General features: G+C 40.4%; 1 protein-coding gene across 5 annotated transcripts in view; it reads right to left on the bottom strand.

Moving 5' to 3' along the window:
- SYNE1 (spectrin repeat containing nuclear envelope protein 1) overlaps window positions 1–18122 on the bottom strand; it is a 302466-nt gene extending 284344 nt beyond the window's left edge. For 2 of the 5 annotated variants that reach the window (XM_040553823.1, XM_040553826.1), the window contains exons 1-2: window positions 17846–18122; window positions 9107–9380 (exon numbers count right to left, since the gene is read on the bottom strand). In XM_040553823.1, the coding sequence (XP_040409757.1) occupies window positions 9107–9170 (64 nt within the window). In that variant the 5' untranslated portion in view covers window positions 9171–9380; window positions 17846–18122. Of the gene's footprint in view, window positions 1–9106; window positions 9381–17344; window positions 17582–17845 lie in introns of those variants that run through there. The other 3 variants (XM_040553824.1, XM_040553841.1, XM_040553827.1) reach the window with 2 other exon arrangements.
- Between the last annotated feature and the right edge of the window lie 585 nt (window positions 18123–18707).

Raw genomic sequence — 18707 nt, 5'->3', positions numbered from 1 at the left:
ATTAATAATAAAAAATAGATGAGATGTCATTCCAAGAGGGAAGATTATTTGTGATCACAATTTACTATATCTAAAATTAATACATCAAGATCTACAAGTTGTATTGTAGGAAGATACTACAGCACAGCTGTGAGCAGATGAAGCTTAATTTTTCAAGTCTGTAGTATATTCTACTACAGACAGCAAAGGAATCAGATGTTAAATAAGATGAATGATAAATGTCATAACCTGCATAGAAAAACCTGACATTGTAATTCTTTAATAATTCTGAAAGTATTGCTTTCTGATATCCCTATCCCAATGCTACTACTAAAATATCTGTCTGTCTAGAGATTGGTCAGAATAGAGGGGATGCTCTCAAAAATATTCATGACAGTAATATTTTCCTTCTCAAAATCTTTATCTCCACTAAACCTTCAAAACTGACATGCAATTGTTCATATTTACACTTCCCAAAACATCACCATTTTCACACCAGTAACAAATCCGGCAGATGAAACTGAAAATAGTTTTTTTGTTTTGTTTTTTTTTTGTTTGTTTTTTAAACGTATCAGATAGTTTTTAATCACAACCAACTTAAACACTTGTAGTGCAGATGCCTACGTCCAAATTTGTCAATCTAGACTGAGTGAAGCAGAGCTGGTAAAGACAGATTTGTACAAAACAGAATTTGTCTGATATATTTTGGATATACATTTTAAGATAACTGTTTCTAAGAAGCACTGTTTTTAACCACAGTATACAGAACAAGTCGAGAAGGAATTTCCTCTCCCATTTTGCCCTCCCACATTTTGCGTAGTGAATCCTATCCTCAGTATTTGAATTCTACCACATAAGAAGAGAAGAATTTTGATTTTTGAACTCTATTCCTTTAGAACCAAGTGTAAGCAATCTCAGTATGCAGCACTAAAATTTCAACTGTTTTCTGCCCTAAATATATACTTTATCCCAAATGAAAACTGCTCTAAGGAACCTGCTTTGGCAGGGGGGTTGGACCCAATGATCTTTCAAGGTCCCTTCCAAGCCCTACAGTTCTGTGATTCTGTGAAAACTGAAAAAAATATATTGTTTTTTCTTAAAAACCAACTCAAATGCAAATGTATGTTTGTCACTTATAACATCTGTTTGATCTTTAGAGCTTGTTATCCTGGTTGGTCATCAACCAACGGGAAAGAGGAACACTGATTAGTTTACCAACCTTTAAGAACTGTGCAGTTCTTAAAAGTGCAAGCAAGGATGCAATGAAAAAAGAGTTGAAATGGTGATTTATACTACATAACATTGGGAGAAAAGCACTAGAAAATTGTAAGATGGTAATAATAGTTTAAAAAGAAAACATATTTTAAATACTTAACCTGGAATTTGTTACCAAAGGAAAAACTCTAAAAGTCCCAAAATAGGACCATGCTGGGCTAAAACAAATACTGCATTGCACAGACTGCCCCAGGACTGTGTTCTTTTTGAGGAGAACAGAAAATGAAAGCCAACTGCAGTCAAATAAATAAATAAATCATGTTTCTTTACACTGTGATACTCATTGCTATCTATGACAAAACATTCCAATGCAACATACCTAGAATTCAAACTGGACTTGAATTTATGTCATTTATGCTATTAGCTACTTGTTTCGTTAACCTTGGCCATATGTTTCTGGACTACCTACAGGTAGGCTCAGAAATTCTCTCTGCCGGCAATACATCAAATTATCAGATACTTGGGTCAGAAGAGACCTGAGGAATATTCTTGCAGTATTAATTTTTATATACATAAACCAGAATTAAATACTTCTAGCAACAGTGATTTCACAGCTAGCCTTAGCAAGTTTCCCTATTCAATGTTAACTAATATTTAACCTGAATATCCCTGACTGCATAACCCTTTCAAATGCTTTCATTTTTGTAAATGAAAAGACTTGATCTCTTTTCTTTCTTTGTTTACTTTTCAACAGTTTTCTTTACAGCTATGATGTTTTTTTCCAGATCTTTTAACCATCACACATAAATCTATTTTGTTACGAAAGAATGTAAACTTAAGTTTTCTTACACTGAAAAGAAAAAGTTTGAAATTCTGCTTGGAATCCTCTTAAATCAGACATGAGATGTAAGATACAGATTCCCCTTTGGATTTACTTGGCCTACTGAGTGAATAGAGTCAAAAAAAGTACTTTCCCTCAAGAAAGCTGCAGGAATCATCATGCAAGGACATTTCAGAGAGTGAAGGACTGCAAAGGAACAGCAGCAGCAGGACTACATGGAGACAGAGGATGTCAACAAACTGGACAAAAACTTTAATTGTGGCAGTATTTGTGACACAGGACTAAAACTCCACACTGCGCAAGGTGTATAGCATTCCACTCGACCAAGCATAGACTTTCAAGCTCACATTTAAAAATGTGATGTTGCAGTTTGATTTCAGAAATGATAAAACAGTAAATGGCACTGAAAAGGGAAACCTTGACACTCACCTTTTTGGCAGGAGCTCGCCTGACCTCCACAATCCAATTTTCATCTGGTTCAGACCTAATATAAGATCTGAAGCATTGGTGGAAAGAAAGTTGGGAACATGCATGCAGTGAAGCAAGGTAGCTTTCAGTAGCAGGTATCTGTTAAATCAGCTTAGCCTAATGTTAAACTGTGGTTCTTGGCACTGTTGACTTAGAAAACAACCACAGGGAAAGTCCAATTGTCCTGGTTTCAGTTAGGACAGAGTGAATTTTCCTCCTAGTAGCTGGCAGGGTGCTACGTTTTGGATTAGAATGAGAAGAGCGCTGATAACATGCTGATGTTTTAATTGTTGTAGAGCAGTGCTTACACCAAGCCAAGGACTTTTCAGCCTCTCTCTGTCCTGCTAGCGAGCAGGCTAGGGATGCAGCAGAAGCTGGGAGGGGACAGACCCAGGACAGCTGACCCAAACTGGCCAAAGGGGTATTCCATACCATCTGACGTCATGCTGAACAATATATAGGGGTGGCTAGCCGGGGTGGAGGGGTGGCCGGCTGCTCGGGGATAGGCTGGGCATTGGTCAACGGGTGGTGAGCAATTGCATTGTGCATCACTTATTTCGTACACATTATTACTATTAATACTATTATTATTATTATTATTGTTGTTATTCTTTTCCCTGTCTTAATAAACTGTCTTTATCTCAACTCACAGGCTTCACTTTCCCGTTTCTCTCCCCCATCCCGGAGAGGGAGGGGGGAGGGTGAGCGAACGGCTGTGTGGTGTTTGACTGCCAGCCGGGCTAAACCACAACACCAATAAAGGTACATATTAACAAAGTACCTATCAGCAAAAAAAGAAAATATAACTGGTGCTTGATTAATGGCTACTCCTAGCACATCATGGAAAAGAAAACAGTGCTAGGATGTGAAAGAAAGGAAAAAAAAGAGCCAAAATTTAAGGAGAGTTGGGGGGGGGGGGGGGGGGGGGGCGGGGAAGGACAATCCAGAAGAAAACCAACACAGTACACAGTATTCTGTGAACAGTGTTAATATAAGGATGGCATTAAAAATACAGATAAAATTACAGATAATACTCAGTTGTATATAAAACTTTAAACTGAAAAGTGCTTGGACTTTAAGTTAGTTTGACCTGTGTATATTGAAGTTTATGAGGAGTGTTACGAAGTTTACTAGAATGACTATGGCTACTTTTCATAATAGTGGGTCTTCAGTGAATGACCATGTTGCTTTCTTTCCCACCACAGCTTTTTCTGCACTGTGAAGTCTCTCTGCAGGGAGTTTACAAAAGCACAATATTGCTCTGAACCAAAATGAGCCTAAAGTCTTAAAAGAACAGTGGTGCAACCCAGAACCAAACAGACTAAGAATTTTTTTAAGCTTTCATATCATTTGCAGGGTGAGGGTGTCTTTAAGACCACAAAGTATGTGTCTTATAATAGAATATTGTTTAAATTGCTGTACTTGGTACACTATAGAACAGGCTTTACAGAACAGGGTTCAAATAGATAACAGCCTCAAAATATTAATGATACCACAGCAACTTCATTTGGGTGGCTTACATTGCAATGTAGACTGAATTTTTGTGATCCACTATAGACAAAGACAAAAATGTCCTGCTTGACTGAATGGACCACCCCGTAATGAATGCAATACCACATCTCTACCTGGCACAGGCTACTAACTAAGAAATTAGAAGAAATGGATAGAGGAAGAGAAAAGTGGAAAGAAAGCCTGCAGCACTAGTATAATATAGTGACTCTTTGATAACACCTTACAAGGCAAACAGAGCAAGTCAACATATGGGAAAATGTCCAAAAGAATTGGATGCTGTCTTATTATTTTCTTCAGAAGAACAGCATAAGCATGACTGCAGTTTGTCTGTAAGTGTACTACTTTAGGAAAAGACTGAATTTCACGACACCAAAGATCAAAAAGACAAGATTTTACTGGCTTGTTTTCCAGCACTGCCTGCTTTGATTTTTGCACATATTAAAAGTGTTATAAGAACCTTTAGTGTATAACCAGCAATAACGCTAAAGAAGCTTGCACTCCCCATAGGCAAAGGAGCAGTATCTTTGTGCCAACTGGCATTTACTTCCCTGAATAACCCTAAAGAATCCCAGGAATGCAAATCCAACTGATGGTTAGCACCAGTTCTGCTCAAACTTTGTGAGTGCTTTTGTAATGTGAAAAAATAAACTAGGAAACAGAATAAAAAGCTTTGAACTATGCTAGCAAGGAATAAATTATGCAAAGACAATCATACTAAAGGATGTCAAGTATTTTCTGTAGTACCTCAAGGCTGGGCTTCCTCATGCGTAAATTCAGCAACCAAAAAATCAGGTATCTCCTCTATGCTCTGTTGTCTCTCTCTGTAACCACTTTTGCAGGGCAGCACTGTTGGAGCTAGCACTGAAGGAAGGGTAAGCAGTATGTAGAGACTAGTAGAAAGATGCCACACACCCCTAAGGGTATGTATCTAGCAAAAGAGTAGAAATGGAGGACAGCTATGGCTTCTGTGGATTTATCTGTACATTCCTGCCTATGGCTAGCCCCTCCTCAGACCCTCCTCTCCTCCTTGTAAAGGGATAAGCATTCTTCCCTGCAGCCATTATAAATGTCATAAAATTCCCAGAATAAAAATATGCTATGATACATTTCTGCTTCAAAAACATGCCTTCATTAATTAAAATTCAAGTGATGGGGGTCATGCACCTTCTGGAGATGCCTTTCTCTCTCTCCCTCTCTCTCGACTGCAGACTGAGCTATAATGAGGAGCCATATGTGGCACTTTTTATTAGCATGACAAGGATGATGAAATTAGAGAAGACAAATCATACTCTCATTGTCCACCTCCCTCCTATGACCCACCAGCCCTGGCCTAACAGAGTACGTCCCTCATTCTCCTGAGTAGGAAGAGCAGAACCACAGGTGTCCTTTGCGTGGGCACCAGCATGTGACAGGCTGCTACACACTGGCAGCGTAGCACACAGCACATCATTATGACTGCTTGTCCCAGGTGGGCTTCTGAGGCAGTGATATGCAATCTTTTTGAAAAAAAAAAAAAGAAAAAAAAAAAAACAAAAAAACCTAACATTTATGTTTGCTGCTGCAAGTGTCATAATCACTGTTAAAAACCACTAGTTTGTTTTGTATTTATTTCTCTCTCACAGTATTTAGTAGAGTTGACAGAAATCCATTCACTTACAGGATGTTTAGGAGAGATTTCAAAACTGGTGTTGATAATCCCAGGGACGAGAGGCATTTTTCTGGTCTTCCCTACACCCTCCCACCACAAGCACTTATTGGAAGTTTGCGAGGCAAATATGAGACAACAATGTGGTATGTGGAGAATGACTTGCTTTACCTCTGGCCCTCAATCCCAATGACTTCCCAATACTGACATCTTGCAGCACTCTCCAGCAACATCACACAATAAATTCTCTCCTGCCTTAGCTCATAGCCAAGTACAAAAGAAGGTGTCGCACAGCAGAACTGCAGCTCTGTAGTAATGGAGGATCCCCCAAACCACCTCAGTTCCTGTCATACCATGAATACTGTCAAGTCCACTGTCAGCTGGGGTTACACACCCAGCTACACCTTCATGGATCCTGGGAAGCCATGCACACATGCCAAGAAATATCCTTTTGTTCCTATGTCCATACCTGCTTCTGTTCCAGTTGATTTCAACTCCTGAAAGGTATCACTACCACAAAATCATAGAACAGTTTGGGTTGGAAAGGACCTTGAAGATCATATAATTCCAACACCCCTGCCATGGGCAGGCATACCTTCCACTAGACCAGGTTGCTCAAAGCCCCATCCAACCTGGCCTTGGACAATTCCAGGGATGGGGCATCCACAACTTCTCTTGGCAATGTCTTTCAGTGCTTCACTACCCTCTGAATAAAGAACTTCTTTCTAATATCTAATTTAAATCTACCCTCTTTCAGTTTAAAACCATTGCCCCTAGTTCTATCACTACACTCTATGATGAAGAGTCCCTCCCCAGCTTTCCTGCAGGCCCCCTTTAGGTATTGGAAAGCCACTATAAGGTCTCCCCGAAGCCTTCTCTTCTCCAAGCCGAACAACCCCAACTCCCTCAGCCTGTCTTCACAGAAGAAGTGCTTCAGCCCCTTGATCATCCTCATAGCCCTCCTCTGGAATTGTTCTGATAGGTCGATGTCTTTCTTATACTGGGGGCTTCAGAGCTGGACGTATTACTCGAGGTATAGCCTCACGAGAGGCCAGTACATAGGGACAATCACTTCCCTAGTCCTGCTGGCCACGCTGCTTCTTATACAAGCCAGGATGCTGTTGGCCTTCTTGGCCACCTGAGCACACTGCTGGCTTATATTCAGCCAACTATCAACCAATGCCCCCAGGTCTACTGGCAACCTTCCAGCCACTCTTCCCCCAGCCTATAACATTGCATGGGGTTGTTGCGCCCCAAGTACAGGACCCGTTAGAGTAACCTTAATTCACAAAGGCTAAGATAGTCGCAGTGCAGATTATCTGCTCATCCATAATGCAGAACTACAGACTAAAAAAAGACTTCGGTTCCAAGCTCTCCATTCTTGGCAAAGGTGAAACATTTATTGAAGTATAGCTTCTGCAGCAAAACCCAGATCCCAGCAATAACAAGCTGAACTGATTTCATCTGAGGAGCAAAGAACCCAGTTACATCTATAAGTTCAAACAAACATACAATGCCAAATGTTTTTTGCTTCATACATTTTCTTTTAAATGATCCTCACTTAAGAGGTCACTTAATTACTTTTGATGTCCAAAAAGAAATAAAACAAATATAGCATTCTGAATCCTATATTGGATTTCAACAGAACAAAACATTAAAAAATGAAAAAAAAAAGATAAAAAACAAGAAGCAAGTAAACGGAACAGCCATTTTGTCAGTAACAACTTTATAGTTATTTAGAAAGGTAGTACTCATAAGCCTGACAATTAAAACTCCACATGTTCTGTAAATTCCTCAGCATCCTCCTGGCTCATTGCTTCAGAGTACAAGCCCAGATAACCTTCCCTGAATGCTGCTCAGCTCTCTGACCTTTTCCTTTGCAATGTGTCTTCATAAGCTTCAAGCACCTCTGTCATTCACTATGTGCACTTCTTTATTTTCCTCAGAAGGGTTCACGGTTTCATACTTATTTCATTTCTTACTTTGCATCCTTTTTTTTCCCTCACCCTGGGATCCTTATACTTAAAAGAAGTCAGGTTTTTAATATTATAGATTGATATATATATATATATATATATATAGAGAGAGAGAGAGAGAGAGAGAGAGAGAGATATTTATATATATACATGCATGTGTGTGTGTGTACTAGGACCACTGCCTGTTTTGTGGCCAGGGTGGCTTCATTTTTGCCTTGCACACTCATTTGTGTCTGCCTTGAGGGTCTAATCCTAATGTTTAAACCACAAATTCTCTGGGCAGGGAATATTTCTTTCTTTTACATTTGTGGGCACTTTGAACAGCAATTGTCCAAGATAGCAGCCTAAGAAACAGTAGACAAATAAAATACTAAGGAGAAAAAAGTGACCATACAAAAGTCTGTAGAACATAAGGCAGAAGTATTTTGGAGCTGGAGAAGTGCTTTACTAGGCCTAAATAGAACAGAATTTGCATCTTTCTTTATTCTCATGTTTCTCTACTAAGGCTACATGAAATCATGCATGCTAGTTGTATCTGGTGACTGGGAAGCTGAATTCAGATATCCCATCGCAACTAAAAAACAATAAATGGAAGGCAAAGTCATGGGAAGATAAAGTTTCCAGATTTAGAGGATACAGAAAAGGGTTGCAAGGATTCTGTGCATACAAGTTGTTGTTGAAGTAGAAGCTGGTGTGTAAAGAAAGCAATACTTCAGTGATTTATGCTTAAGTTTGAAAGTTAAGAGGAATGAAGCCTACAGCAGCACAGACAATAGTTTGTTTCTAGTCATTAGCATCACTCTCAAAAACATATGTTCTGAATGCAAGTTTTTAGCTGCAGCATTTAGGTGTTAATTCCTTAAAAAAAAAAAAAAAAAAGACAACAACTTCATTTAATCATACTTTACTGTAAGAACATAAAAAAAGAATACTCAAATACTACAAAGTATTCCTATGATACAATATCTAAAAGGCTACCAACTTCAACACAAATAATTAGCTCACAGGGTTATGAATTTTTCAATGCTTAACAATGCAATGAGGTCCTGTCCTTGTTTGGAGACAAGAAGTATTACCAAATCAAAAAATGCTAGTCTACCAGTAAAGCAGATCTACCAGTAGACTTCACAGCTGAGAAAAGGATATAGTTTCTATTCTCTTCTCTACGAGAAAACCAACGTACAATTGGTCAGGTGGGAGAAACAGCACCAAAGTCTTATCTTCACTTCAGTGTTCAATCCCTTGCATCCAGGTTCATAATGTCAGCTGCTTTCTAAACATTGCAACTAATCCTATACCGAAATACTCATATAATCAGAACTCTTCAGATATACTGTGCATATTTTCTAGTAGATAAGTTTAGAATAGCTACTAGAATTCAGAAATACCATCCTGTGTAAAATAGTAAAAAGTAGGAACCTCCATTTATGAATGGATAACGGTGAGCACCAACCAGAGTCCATCTCCTACCTTGAAGTTGTTGCATGACATTGGCTATATCCCTAGACCTTGCCACAAGTCGGTATGAGGCCATGATCTCTTTGCAGCAAGTCCTTTTCCACTGACAGAAGACTCAGAAGACACCCTCCAAGCTGCAAGCCTTGGTGAGGTGCCGACCTCCGACTGCTTCCTTCCAGCATTCAGCCTCAGCAGGGCCTGTCTGGCTGAGTCACAGCCACCCACGGCCCACGTGGGCACTCTCAGGGTCCAGCAGCAGCACTGTTCTCGCAAGCAACCCCAGCACCTGAAAAAGAAAGTACCAAGATCTAGAAGAAATGTCTACAAGCTCTGCAAAACTAAGAATTCTGAGCCTCAAAAGCTATTTTAACTCATAAGGATTGATGTGTCTTGTGCATGCTGTACCCTCCAGCCAGAGACACAATTAATGCTGAAAGCTTGCCTGGCCATCATCCGCGGAAATGGCAAAAACAAATCATTAAAAACAATTGGCAATGCACCAGACATCGATGCTTTCAAAAGCACGCCTGTGGATGTTGTTTTAGAAACAATGATAGTTATATATATATTAAAAGTAATACTGTAATACTTTCTAATGTAAATAATATTATGCATAAAGGAGGAAAACTGAAATCACTTGTAAAATCCAAGTGTACAACTCTCATTGTATTTTATCATGCTAGAAGGGAACGCATAATAATAAATCATTGATCATGACAATCCATAACACCACTGAACTGCGTGCTCTAATCTGAAACACTGAGATTCGCATACCTTACTATTAAATAAAGTTATATTTACATTCCCTTTTACAGTGTATGATGATGTTATATTTTGAGTCATTTAGCATCTTTATCTGAGAAGCCAGTACATGTTGTGTATATACGCATCTGGTTCTCCATTAAGAAATAACTGACCACATAGAAACCAACAATAACTGCATTCATACTACATAACCTGGGTTCACCCCAAATTCAAGATGAAAAGGAGGTGATCAGCATCACAGTTATGAATAGGGTTATGGGAATTGCGCACCATCCCCTCCTCTTGGCCCGAAGGTCTGTCAGAGCACACGGTCTCCCAGCATACAACAGAGGAGCCTTTAGGCTGCCCTGCTTTAGACACACAAAACATTCCTAAAGAAATTGTCAACATGTCAGAGGAATTAACGTTTTAACATTTCCTTTTCTGATCCTTCCAACCCTGCCTGACCTAAGGAACTCCCTGTTTCCCCTCTTGCTGCTGTTTTTATGAGATGTTTACCTTGTATTTTGGAAACAAAATGAGAACTACTCAACTCAGCAGACCCAAGCTGGCTTTAAATCAGTGGAAAGCAGTTGTAAACGAGCTGATTTAGAGGAGCTGTGGAAGATGCTGACTCCAACTCCAAGCTAAAAGTGTCCGGGAAATTGCAATCAAGATATATGTTCAATCTACTCATACAGCAGGCTGAGTCACTGCATAGTAATAAATGGTAGACTAGCAATTAATAATTTATCTAGCTGATATTAAATTATATGTTACATAATAAGAATCTGCAGTTGCTCATTCAAAAAATCCTTTGCAAATAATGGAAATTAACTCATTTAAAGAGGGAACTAAGTTATTACAGACAGAGAAGAAAGATTCACGCATGCAACTGCAGTCACCTCCACAGTCAGAAAACCACAGCTCAGAGCACAGCAAAGACATCAGGGAAATGGATTAAAGGAAGTTTCATGCATCCTTCTCACCTGTCTTCAGCCAGCATCTAAAACTCTATGCAAGAAAACCTACATGCACAGTCAGCTATTCAATGTAATACAAAGGGAATTTTTTCCTGACTTCAACAAATGTTTAATGCCTGCAGCAAACTATCCCAACAGAAACATTTTTCAGATTTGTAAACATTTAAAAAATAATCTTCATAACATTAAATATACTCATATCTGTTACAGAAAATCATTTTTAATAAGAGGAATGACATTTTTATTTTAGTACCAGACAGAAAGATATATCTTCAAATATACGTTCTCAAAATACACAAGTTTTAAGACAAGTATACAGCCTAAATGTCATAAATCTCAGCCTGAAATAGACCTGAAGGACTATGTGAGCTACTCCCTGCTTTAACACGGAAAAAGTGGTTATTCCTTATTTTAAATAATTAATTGTTTAGTCTGAACATACAGAGAATGAATACACAAGAGTGAAAAGGAGCAGTTTTGCATGTATATGAAAAAATTTTTATTACATTTGCCATCTATCTGCATTTAATGGATAAAGTTACACTGACACAGCCTTCTTGTATGAATATTCTGGTAGTGTGATTTTAGATGAGAAAAGAGAACTATCTACTTCTTTTCTCACATTAAAAACACAAGGCCTATCGATCTGCTATACTAATAAAATACAGAGATTTTAAAACAGCATATTGTTTCTCTCTTCAACTTTCAGAAAAGTAAGATGTCTCTTCTATGGAGAAGAAAAACCCTAGATCTACTGTGGGTTAAGTTCTATGGATCCCTGGTGTAATTCTCATTTTTTCATAGTGCTTTGGGAATGCTTTGAATTATCTGTAATTAAAAAAAAAAAAAGAGAACATATTTTCCTTTTATTGGTGGACCTACAGTACCATTGGCAAGAGCAGGTCATATTTTATCTTTAAGTTATTAAAGTGTATAAGACATGTTAGTGTTGACAGACAAGCCAATCAGCGAAGCGGTTCCAGAAAACCAAAGAGAAAAGCAGACAGCTTATAAGATGTAGAGTAACGGCTGAAGATAAACCTGATGAAAAGAAGTGTAAAAAATTCTCTGAATTCTTCATGCCATCAGAAATTGCAGATTTCCACTACACCAGGATGATGCAGCATATAGCAACCTGAGGAAGATTCCTGCTGAAGGCATGGACAGTCTCCACAGTGACTCCCCCAGTTCTTAGAAAACGACAGCAAAAGGTGAACAAAGAGCTGGTTATAGAGAGACTTGGACTGTGAAAGAGGCTTGGGGATGCACAGCTACAAAGAGGCATTCACTGGAAGCATACTTATTCCTCACAGAATGAATTCCAAATGCCTGTCTCAGATAGATGGTTGTACCTGAAAGTAGAGTTTTAGACTTCTCTAATCTCCAATTATAGTAGCAATGGGTAGAGAAAGTCCGGGTAAAAAAGGGTAAATACAGTACAGTTATTGGTGAGAGCAAGACACAGGTGGCAGACTGTTTCTAACTTGTCTAAAATATCTGGAGTATATCAAAAAGAGAATTGAGAGGGAAAAAAAAGAGTAATAAACTCAAGGAACTACTGCAACTAGAAGTAATTGACAAATACTACACAAATACAAGAAATACAGTGGAATAACTGGAGTAACTATAACACAAGAACTGAACAAAGTCTCAGGAAAGACAGAGATAAGACCAATTGCCAGAGCAGCACTACATGTTAAAGAAGAGGCAGACTTCCCTGAAGAAAGAAACTGGTATAGAACTGATTAAATCAAAAATCATTTCCAGGAAAGGATCGTAGAATCATAGAAAGGCTTAGGTTGGAACGGACCTAAAGGTCACCTAGTTCCCAAACCTCCATTGGCAGGGACACCTTCCACTACCTCAGATTGCCCAGGGCCCCAGCCAGCCAGGCCTTAAACACTTCCAGGGATGGGACATCCACAGCTTCTCTGGACAACCTGTTCCAGTGCCTTACCAAACACAGTTTACTGCTGTAGTGCTAAAGGTCTACTTTGATCCACAGGTTCAGTTCCTGAAACAGTAGAGGTCTTCAGAATTCTGACAAGGAGATAAATGCTACTGAAAGTGATGTGATTGTGTGAGGGAGCAGTGACCCTCATGCTAACCAAGAAGAAATGATTCGCATAAAGGTAGGAACCAGAATTTTTTAGAGATCACACTTGCAGTTTTCTGCATCAAATAATCACAGAACCAGCTATAGTATTTATCATATTTACATTAAGAGTGCAGAAATGAAGGATGAGAAGTGAAGATCTCTGACACAATGTATGTTATCTGTGGGGTTGAAGAGAGACTTGCTGAAAGTCCAGCTGAGTTAGACTGGAGAAGTAAAGACAGTGAGCAAATGGTTCATAGCCAGACAAGTAGAAATAAAATAGAAAATACGATAAAGTTGAGCTTAATTTACCTCAGTGAATATTATATTGCTATTTCCAGTGAAGACAATGATGATAAAACTATGATAAATACAGGGACAGAAGTGCAACAGAAGTGGAAAGAGCACCATTTGAAATAAAATCAAAATTAAAAATGGAAGACCTTGATAAAATTCATCCCAGAATACTGAAAGCTTTTAGCTGATGAATTGAGAACCCATTTGTAAACATATTTGAATAAATCAAGCTGCAGGTAATGCCCACTTAGGAGTTAGTATAAAGAAGGAGATTAGAGTGATCCAAAATGATTCTTATGCTATCTTCAAACAAAGTAGTATCTCCTCACTGTTTTTCCAAAATTCAGTCCAACAGAAGAATGACTTTGGTAATTGTTACAGATAGTTGAACTGCAATCATACACTTGTTTGCTTAAGCACAATGTAGCACCACAAGTCAGTGTACACTGGAACTTTCCCAAGTCGAATGGGACATAACGATGCACTGCGTAAGATCATGGAAAAATGTAATTTTGGCTCTGAAAAGTGTTTTTGATGGTATGGTCCCCAAATCCCAACACTGTCACTCTGTGCTTCCTTTCTCTACTGCATGAATTGCTTTCAAAAAGAAAAAAGGTGGAAGAAGAGACGGATTGCAACCTTTCACTAAGAACACACTGAAACAGAAACACTGAAATAGGATGTTCTCACTGACTATTCAACTCCAAACTGATTTGATATGCAGTAGTTACCTAGAGGTTTGCAAGATGTATTTAAACTTGCTTTTCATATGGAAAAAAAAAAGTTTGGACACCTTCTGGAGCTCCAGATTATTTCAGTTCCTCTAGTTGTGCTTCAGTAATGTTTGGCACTGAACAGAAGTTCTTCTTTTTACAGAAAGCCTGCAACACCAGCTAATAATTTGGAAGAGTCAAGGTAATTTGTAAATCTGACATTTAAAACTGTGGCATATGTGGCTTACAATTTTTCTGTGCTTCACCTACAACTATACTCTGGTATTAAAAATTATTTGTAGTACCACAGTCATTCACACACCTATGTACATTAATAGGTTTTTTATTTTTTTTTTTTTACTTGTGATTATGTTTTTTTTTTTTTTTTTTTTTTTTTGGGGGGGGGGAGGGGAAGGAGGCTGCAAAATTCCAGTGGTATTATGAAACTGTGACTCCTGTCTTGCAGTTATTCAGTTTGAACCAAAAATGCAAAGTGTTCCAGAAGAAAATATAAGACAGAGAATTTTTTTTTTCCAGAAAAATTAGCAGAATATATAGAGACATATTCAAAGAAAGGTCATTCCCTGTCTTTCTAATATGAGAAGTTAAATACATCGTATACTGCAGTTTGGTAATCCTGCTACTGAAATTCTACAAAAATGTATTATAGTTTATATAGATGTTGGTAATAGCAGCAGACTGGGATCAGTAACTCATTACCTTCTACAAACACAAGATATAATCCTTGTCTCAAAGAGCTTACTATCTGCACAGACAAAGACAGACTAAGATTAAGATCAGAGGTCACAATATGCAAGCAAATAAGACAGAGTGAAGTTAGGATATAATTTGTAAGCCGTTTAATGGTAGGAGAGCTGTTCTAATTTTTATACTTTAATATTGATATGGCACTTAGGATTTCTGTGGCATAACAGCACCTATAGCATAAGGTGCCTGCAGGGATACAATTATAGGAGGAAAACAAAACAAAAACAAAAAGAAAACACCAACATAGAAAACACTGAAGCATCTCAGGAAAGGGTGGGTCAAACTGAATTTAAGATAAGTAATAATCCCTTGTATTTTTCTGCACATCTCCCAAACAAGAAAGCTCATCTGGAGTAGAATATGTGAGCAAGGGGCAGCATGGCTGCCATGTGAACGGAAAAGCAGAAAAAAAAAAACTGCTTTCCTCATTAAATCTGTGCCTTCGAGTGAAACGAAAGTAGAAGTTCAGTTGTTTCAGAGGTACACTGCTGCTGTTATTTTTATGACCTCTAAGGACACACAGAGTCTCCACCACTAGCCATGGTAACAAGGAAGTACGGAAGGAATTGTCTGTGTTTGATGTATGTACTTTCCTAATAACTACAGTCACTACTTGAGACACAGCTGACTTCCTTTAACAAAGTGTAACCGAGACAGATTAGAATGGTGCCTGTCTGAATGGTGGACGTATACATGTGTCTCTTGGGGCCTGATCCACAGGATCCACCCTGCAGACCCTCAGTGATCACCCACAGAGACCCCCTCACTGTGCTGATCCTGGAAGTTCGCCTGGGACCCACATCTTGTTCAGTACCTCACTGCGTCAGATCCTTCCTGGGGCCTGGCACTCCTATATGCTCCCCAAATGCATTCAGATGCTATCAGGGTGCTGCTCCTCCTTCCCTGAGTGCCTCTGTCCTCTCTCACCCAAAACCAAAGGGTTGCTGTCCTTGAGCAATGTGCATGCTGGCAGGCTATGTAACTCAGTAACTCCACGGAAGTTCACAGGGAGGTGCTCCCAAGGTCCCAAAGTAAAAAATAAAAATATATATATATTTTAAAAATCCAAAATCATTGGATGATTCTCCTATTTTAATAAATGGAAAGTAGCAAAGCATGCAGGTATACTGCTATGATGAGATTCTTGTGTCTCCATTAAGTGAAGTAGTCCAAGTCACTACTGGCGTTTATCAGAATTATGTAACTTCAAGTAAAAGAGAAAAAAAAATTAAGAACTCACGAATTTATTAGGTTTCATCAGTGATTAATACCTATCCATACTCAGCAGCACAGAATTGCCACTCTGAAGGTGACGTTAAAAACAAAAACAAACAAAAACTAAACAAACAAACAAAAAAACAAAACAAAACACAACACCTTGGACCAGGAAGTAAAAGAAAATGAGGAAAGTGGAGAGATTATTACTTCTTTCACATCTACAGAGTTTGCACAGATTACTGCAAGATGCAGCACCATGCTCCTTCTGGATAGCTCCTCTTCTCAGTGGAAACTTCTGTGCTTTACAGAGTTTTTCATGCATTCCACATAGATTAGGTATGGACTCCAACCAGAAAAAAAAATGTTAAAAAGTGAGTCGCTCTGCAAATTTTAACACTGTACCTCGTAAACCATTTTTGTCATGTAATTCGCCACATGAAGGACAGTATCACAAGCAAACAAATGAAAAAAAAGCCTTTCTGATTACCAATTACAACAACATGGCACCCTGATATTATCTGTCAACTGTCCATAATTTGGTATAGCTCACCAGCATTTAAAACTTGGGCTCCATGTAAGTGTTGAAGTGCACACAAAAATTGCGACAATAGTTATCAGAGACCAGAGAAAGCAGGCAGTCCATCGCTAGTACTACGGCAGGAAAACGTATGCCTGTTAAGAGTCTTTCAACAGGCTCAGCATTTGAAAAGTGTTGGCAAGCAGCCAGAAATAGCACATACTATTTCCCTAAAACCACACAAAATAAATCCCTCATAGTGATGAGCACTGGAGTATCCCTCAGCATCAGGTAGATAACTTATGTAGCTAATTTCTCGTGAATTTGTGAAATCTGGTTTATAATAGCAGAGTAGTAGTAGTCCTTACAAGCACTTTTCCCCAGTAGGAACATGGTTGAAGATACGGTTGTCAAAATCCTAGGAACAGCCGTGTCTGTTAGATATTCCAGCAGGAATTTGGGGGGTTTCCACACATACCAGGGAGCATATGGACTCTATGCATCTCAGTTGCAATGCACTCGTCCTTTCTGCACCATCATTGCATGCAACCCAGCCTAAAAGTAGCTTCTTGGGAGCATACGCGGATAGTCACGTCTCCCTTGATTAACTATATTTCAGCCTGCACCGCGTGACCAAGCATAATACCCGTGTACCTCCATAACACACCCATGGGCACTTTAGGAGGCAAACCTCTCCCCTCCTGCGGGATTTTCTACCCCCGTCCTTCGAAAGGACACAGTCCCAAACCCTCTGAGCAAGAAGGAGAAGCCTGCTTAACGTCGGCAGCGAGCTCCGGATCGACCCCAAAGCACTTTTGGGCTGAGGAGAGGTGCTTGGGGGGGGGGCTGCCCCATTGGGGTCCCCCCTCCAGACCCCGCTCCCCCGCACCCCTTCCCCTCTCAGCACCCTACCTCCGCCCGCCGCGCTGCTGCTCCGCGCCGCCTCCGTGCGGCTCCCTGGTTACCGGCACGGCACAGCCCCGCGGCCACCAACCCCCAACCCGGGGCGGCTGCTGGGATGTGGGAGGGAGGGCGGGCGGGCGGCCGCGGGGGTGCCGTGCCCTTGCGACGTTTCCCGGGCCGCCTCCTCCTCCTCTTCCCCCCCCCCCCCCGTGCCCGGACCCCCTGTCCTTGCACGCCTCGCGGGGGGCCCCGCCCCGCCCCGCCCCGCCCCGCCGCAGCAGCACGGCCCCGGGGGGCTGCTCCGGGCCCTGCACCGGCACCATCGGGGTTGAGGCAACATCGGGGTTAGGACACCATCGGGGTTGGGGCGCCGGCCGCCGCCCCGAGCCCAAACCCCCGCGAAGTGCGCGCCAGCTGCCAGCAGAAATAGCGCCGAGGATGACTGCGGCGAGCTGTGGCTGCCAGTCGCTGTCGCCGTTCGCGTTACTGCTATGGTTGTTGTTGCATTACCTGGCGTACTGGAGAGCATCATCTCTGGTGTGGGCTCCGGAGCGTCGCGAGTAAGCCGCGGAGCTGTGCAAGCAAAGTGGAACACCGGCGCTTACATAACACCGGCAGGACAAAAATACTCAGAGGAACCAGCAGGACGGCCTGCCGCTCCTGAGCTCAAACCTCGCTGGCTGGGCAGCAGTGTTTATGCCACCAGGGTGAAATGGGTTTCTGTTTGTTCAAAGGACGTTACACAAGCCCTGACGCTTGGTTATGCTTTTTCCCTCCTTCGTTTTTATTGGTACAGTTAAGTTTAACACCGTGCAGTAGGTGGGGTATATTTTTTTTCTCTTTACACTGATCATCTCTGCTTGGAATCACTGGAAGAGCAAAGTATTCATCTAGAGCCAAAATGGAGAAGTTGGAAGAAAAGGTGCCGATGTACCTCTTAGTTTTCACCTTTTCTGGCAGTGCTGCAGTGAGCCTGCAACATTAGCATGCAGGGTGTTTACTGAGGGGATGGAAGAAATCTGAGTCAAGCAGCAGAGATTACTCAGCATCATCCCTTCCTTTAGTGCTAGTCATGTTAAAATTGGTGCTACCCTTGCGATATGAACATTTACACTTGTGGCACCTATCCCAACACCACAGGCAGTTCAAATCACACTCTTGGAGTCAGGTTGCTGTGTAGAAGACATAGCAGGAGCTAAGCAAGACTTAGTGAAACAGGAGTGTATGTATGTAGGTCACCTCCATCCATCCACAAAAATTCTCTCTTCCTCACAGTGAGTGTAGCCAGGCATACTGGCCCTGAAATTTTCCTCCTCTTCTGTTTTTTTTTTTTTTCTTTTTGATTTTTTTTTTTTAATTTGTTTGTTTGCTT

This window comes from Cygnus olor, chromosome 3, assembly GCF_009769625.2.
Source record: "Cygnus olor isolate bCygOlo1 chromosome 3, bCygOlo1.pri.v2, whole genome shotgun sequence".
Classification (NCBI taxonomy): Eukaryota; Metazoa; Chordata; class Aves; order Anseriformes; family Anatidae; genus Cygnus; species Cygnus olor.
This window is presented reverse-complemented; position numbering and strand designations above follow the sequence as displayed.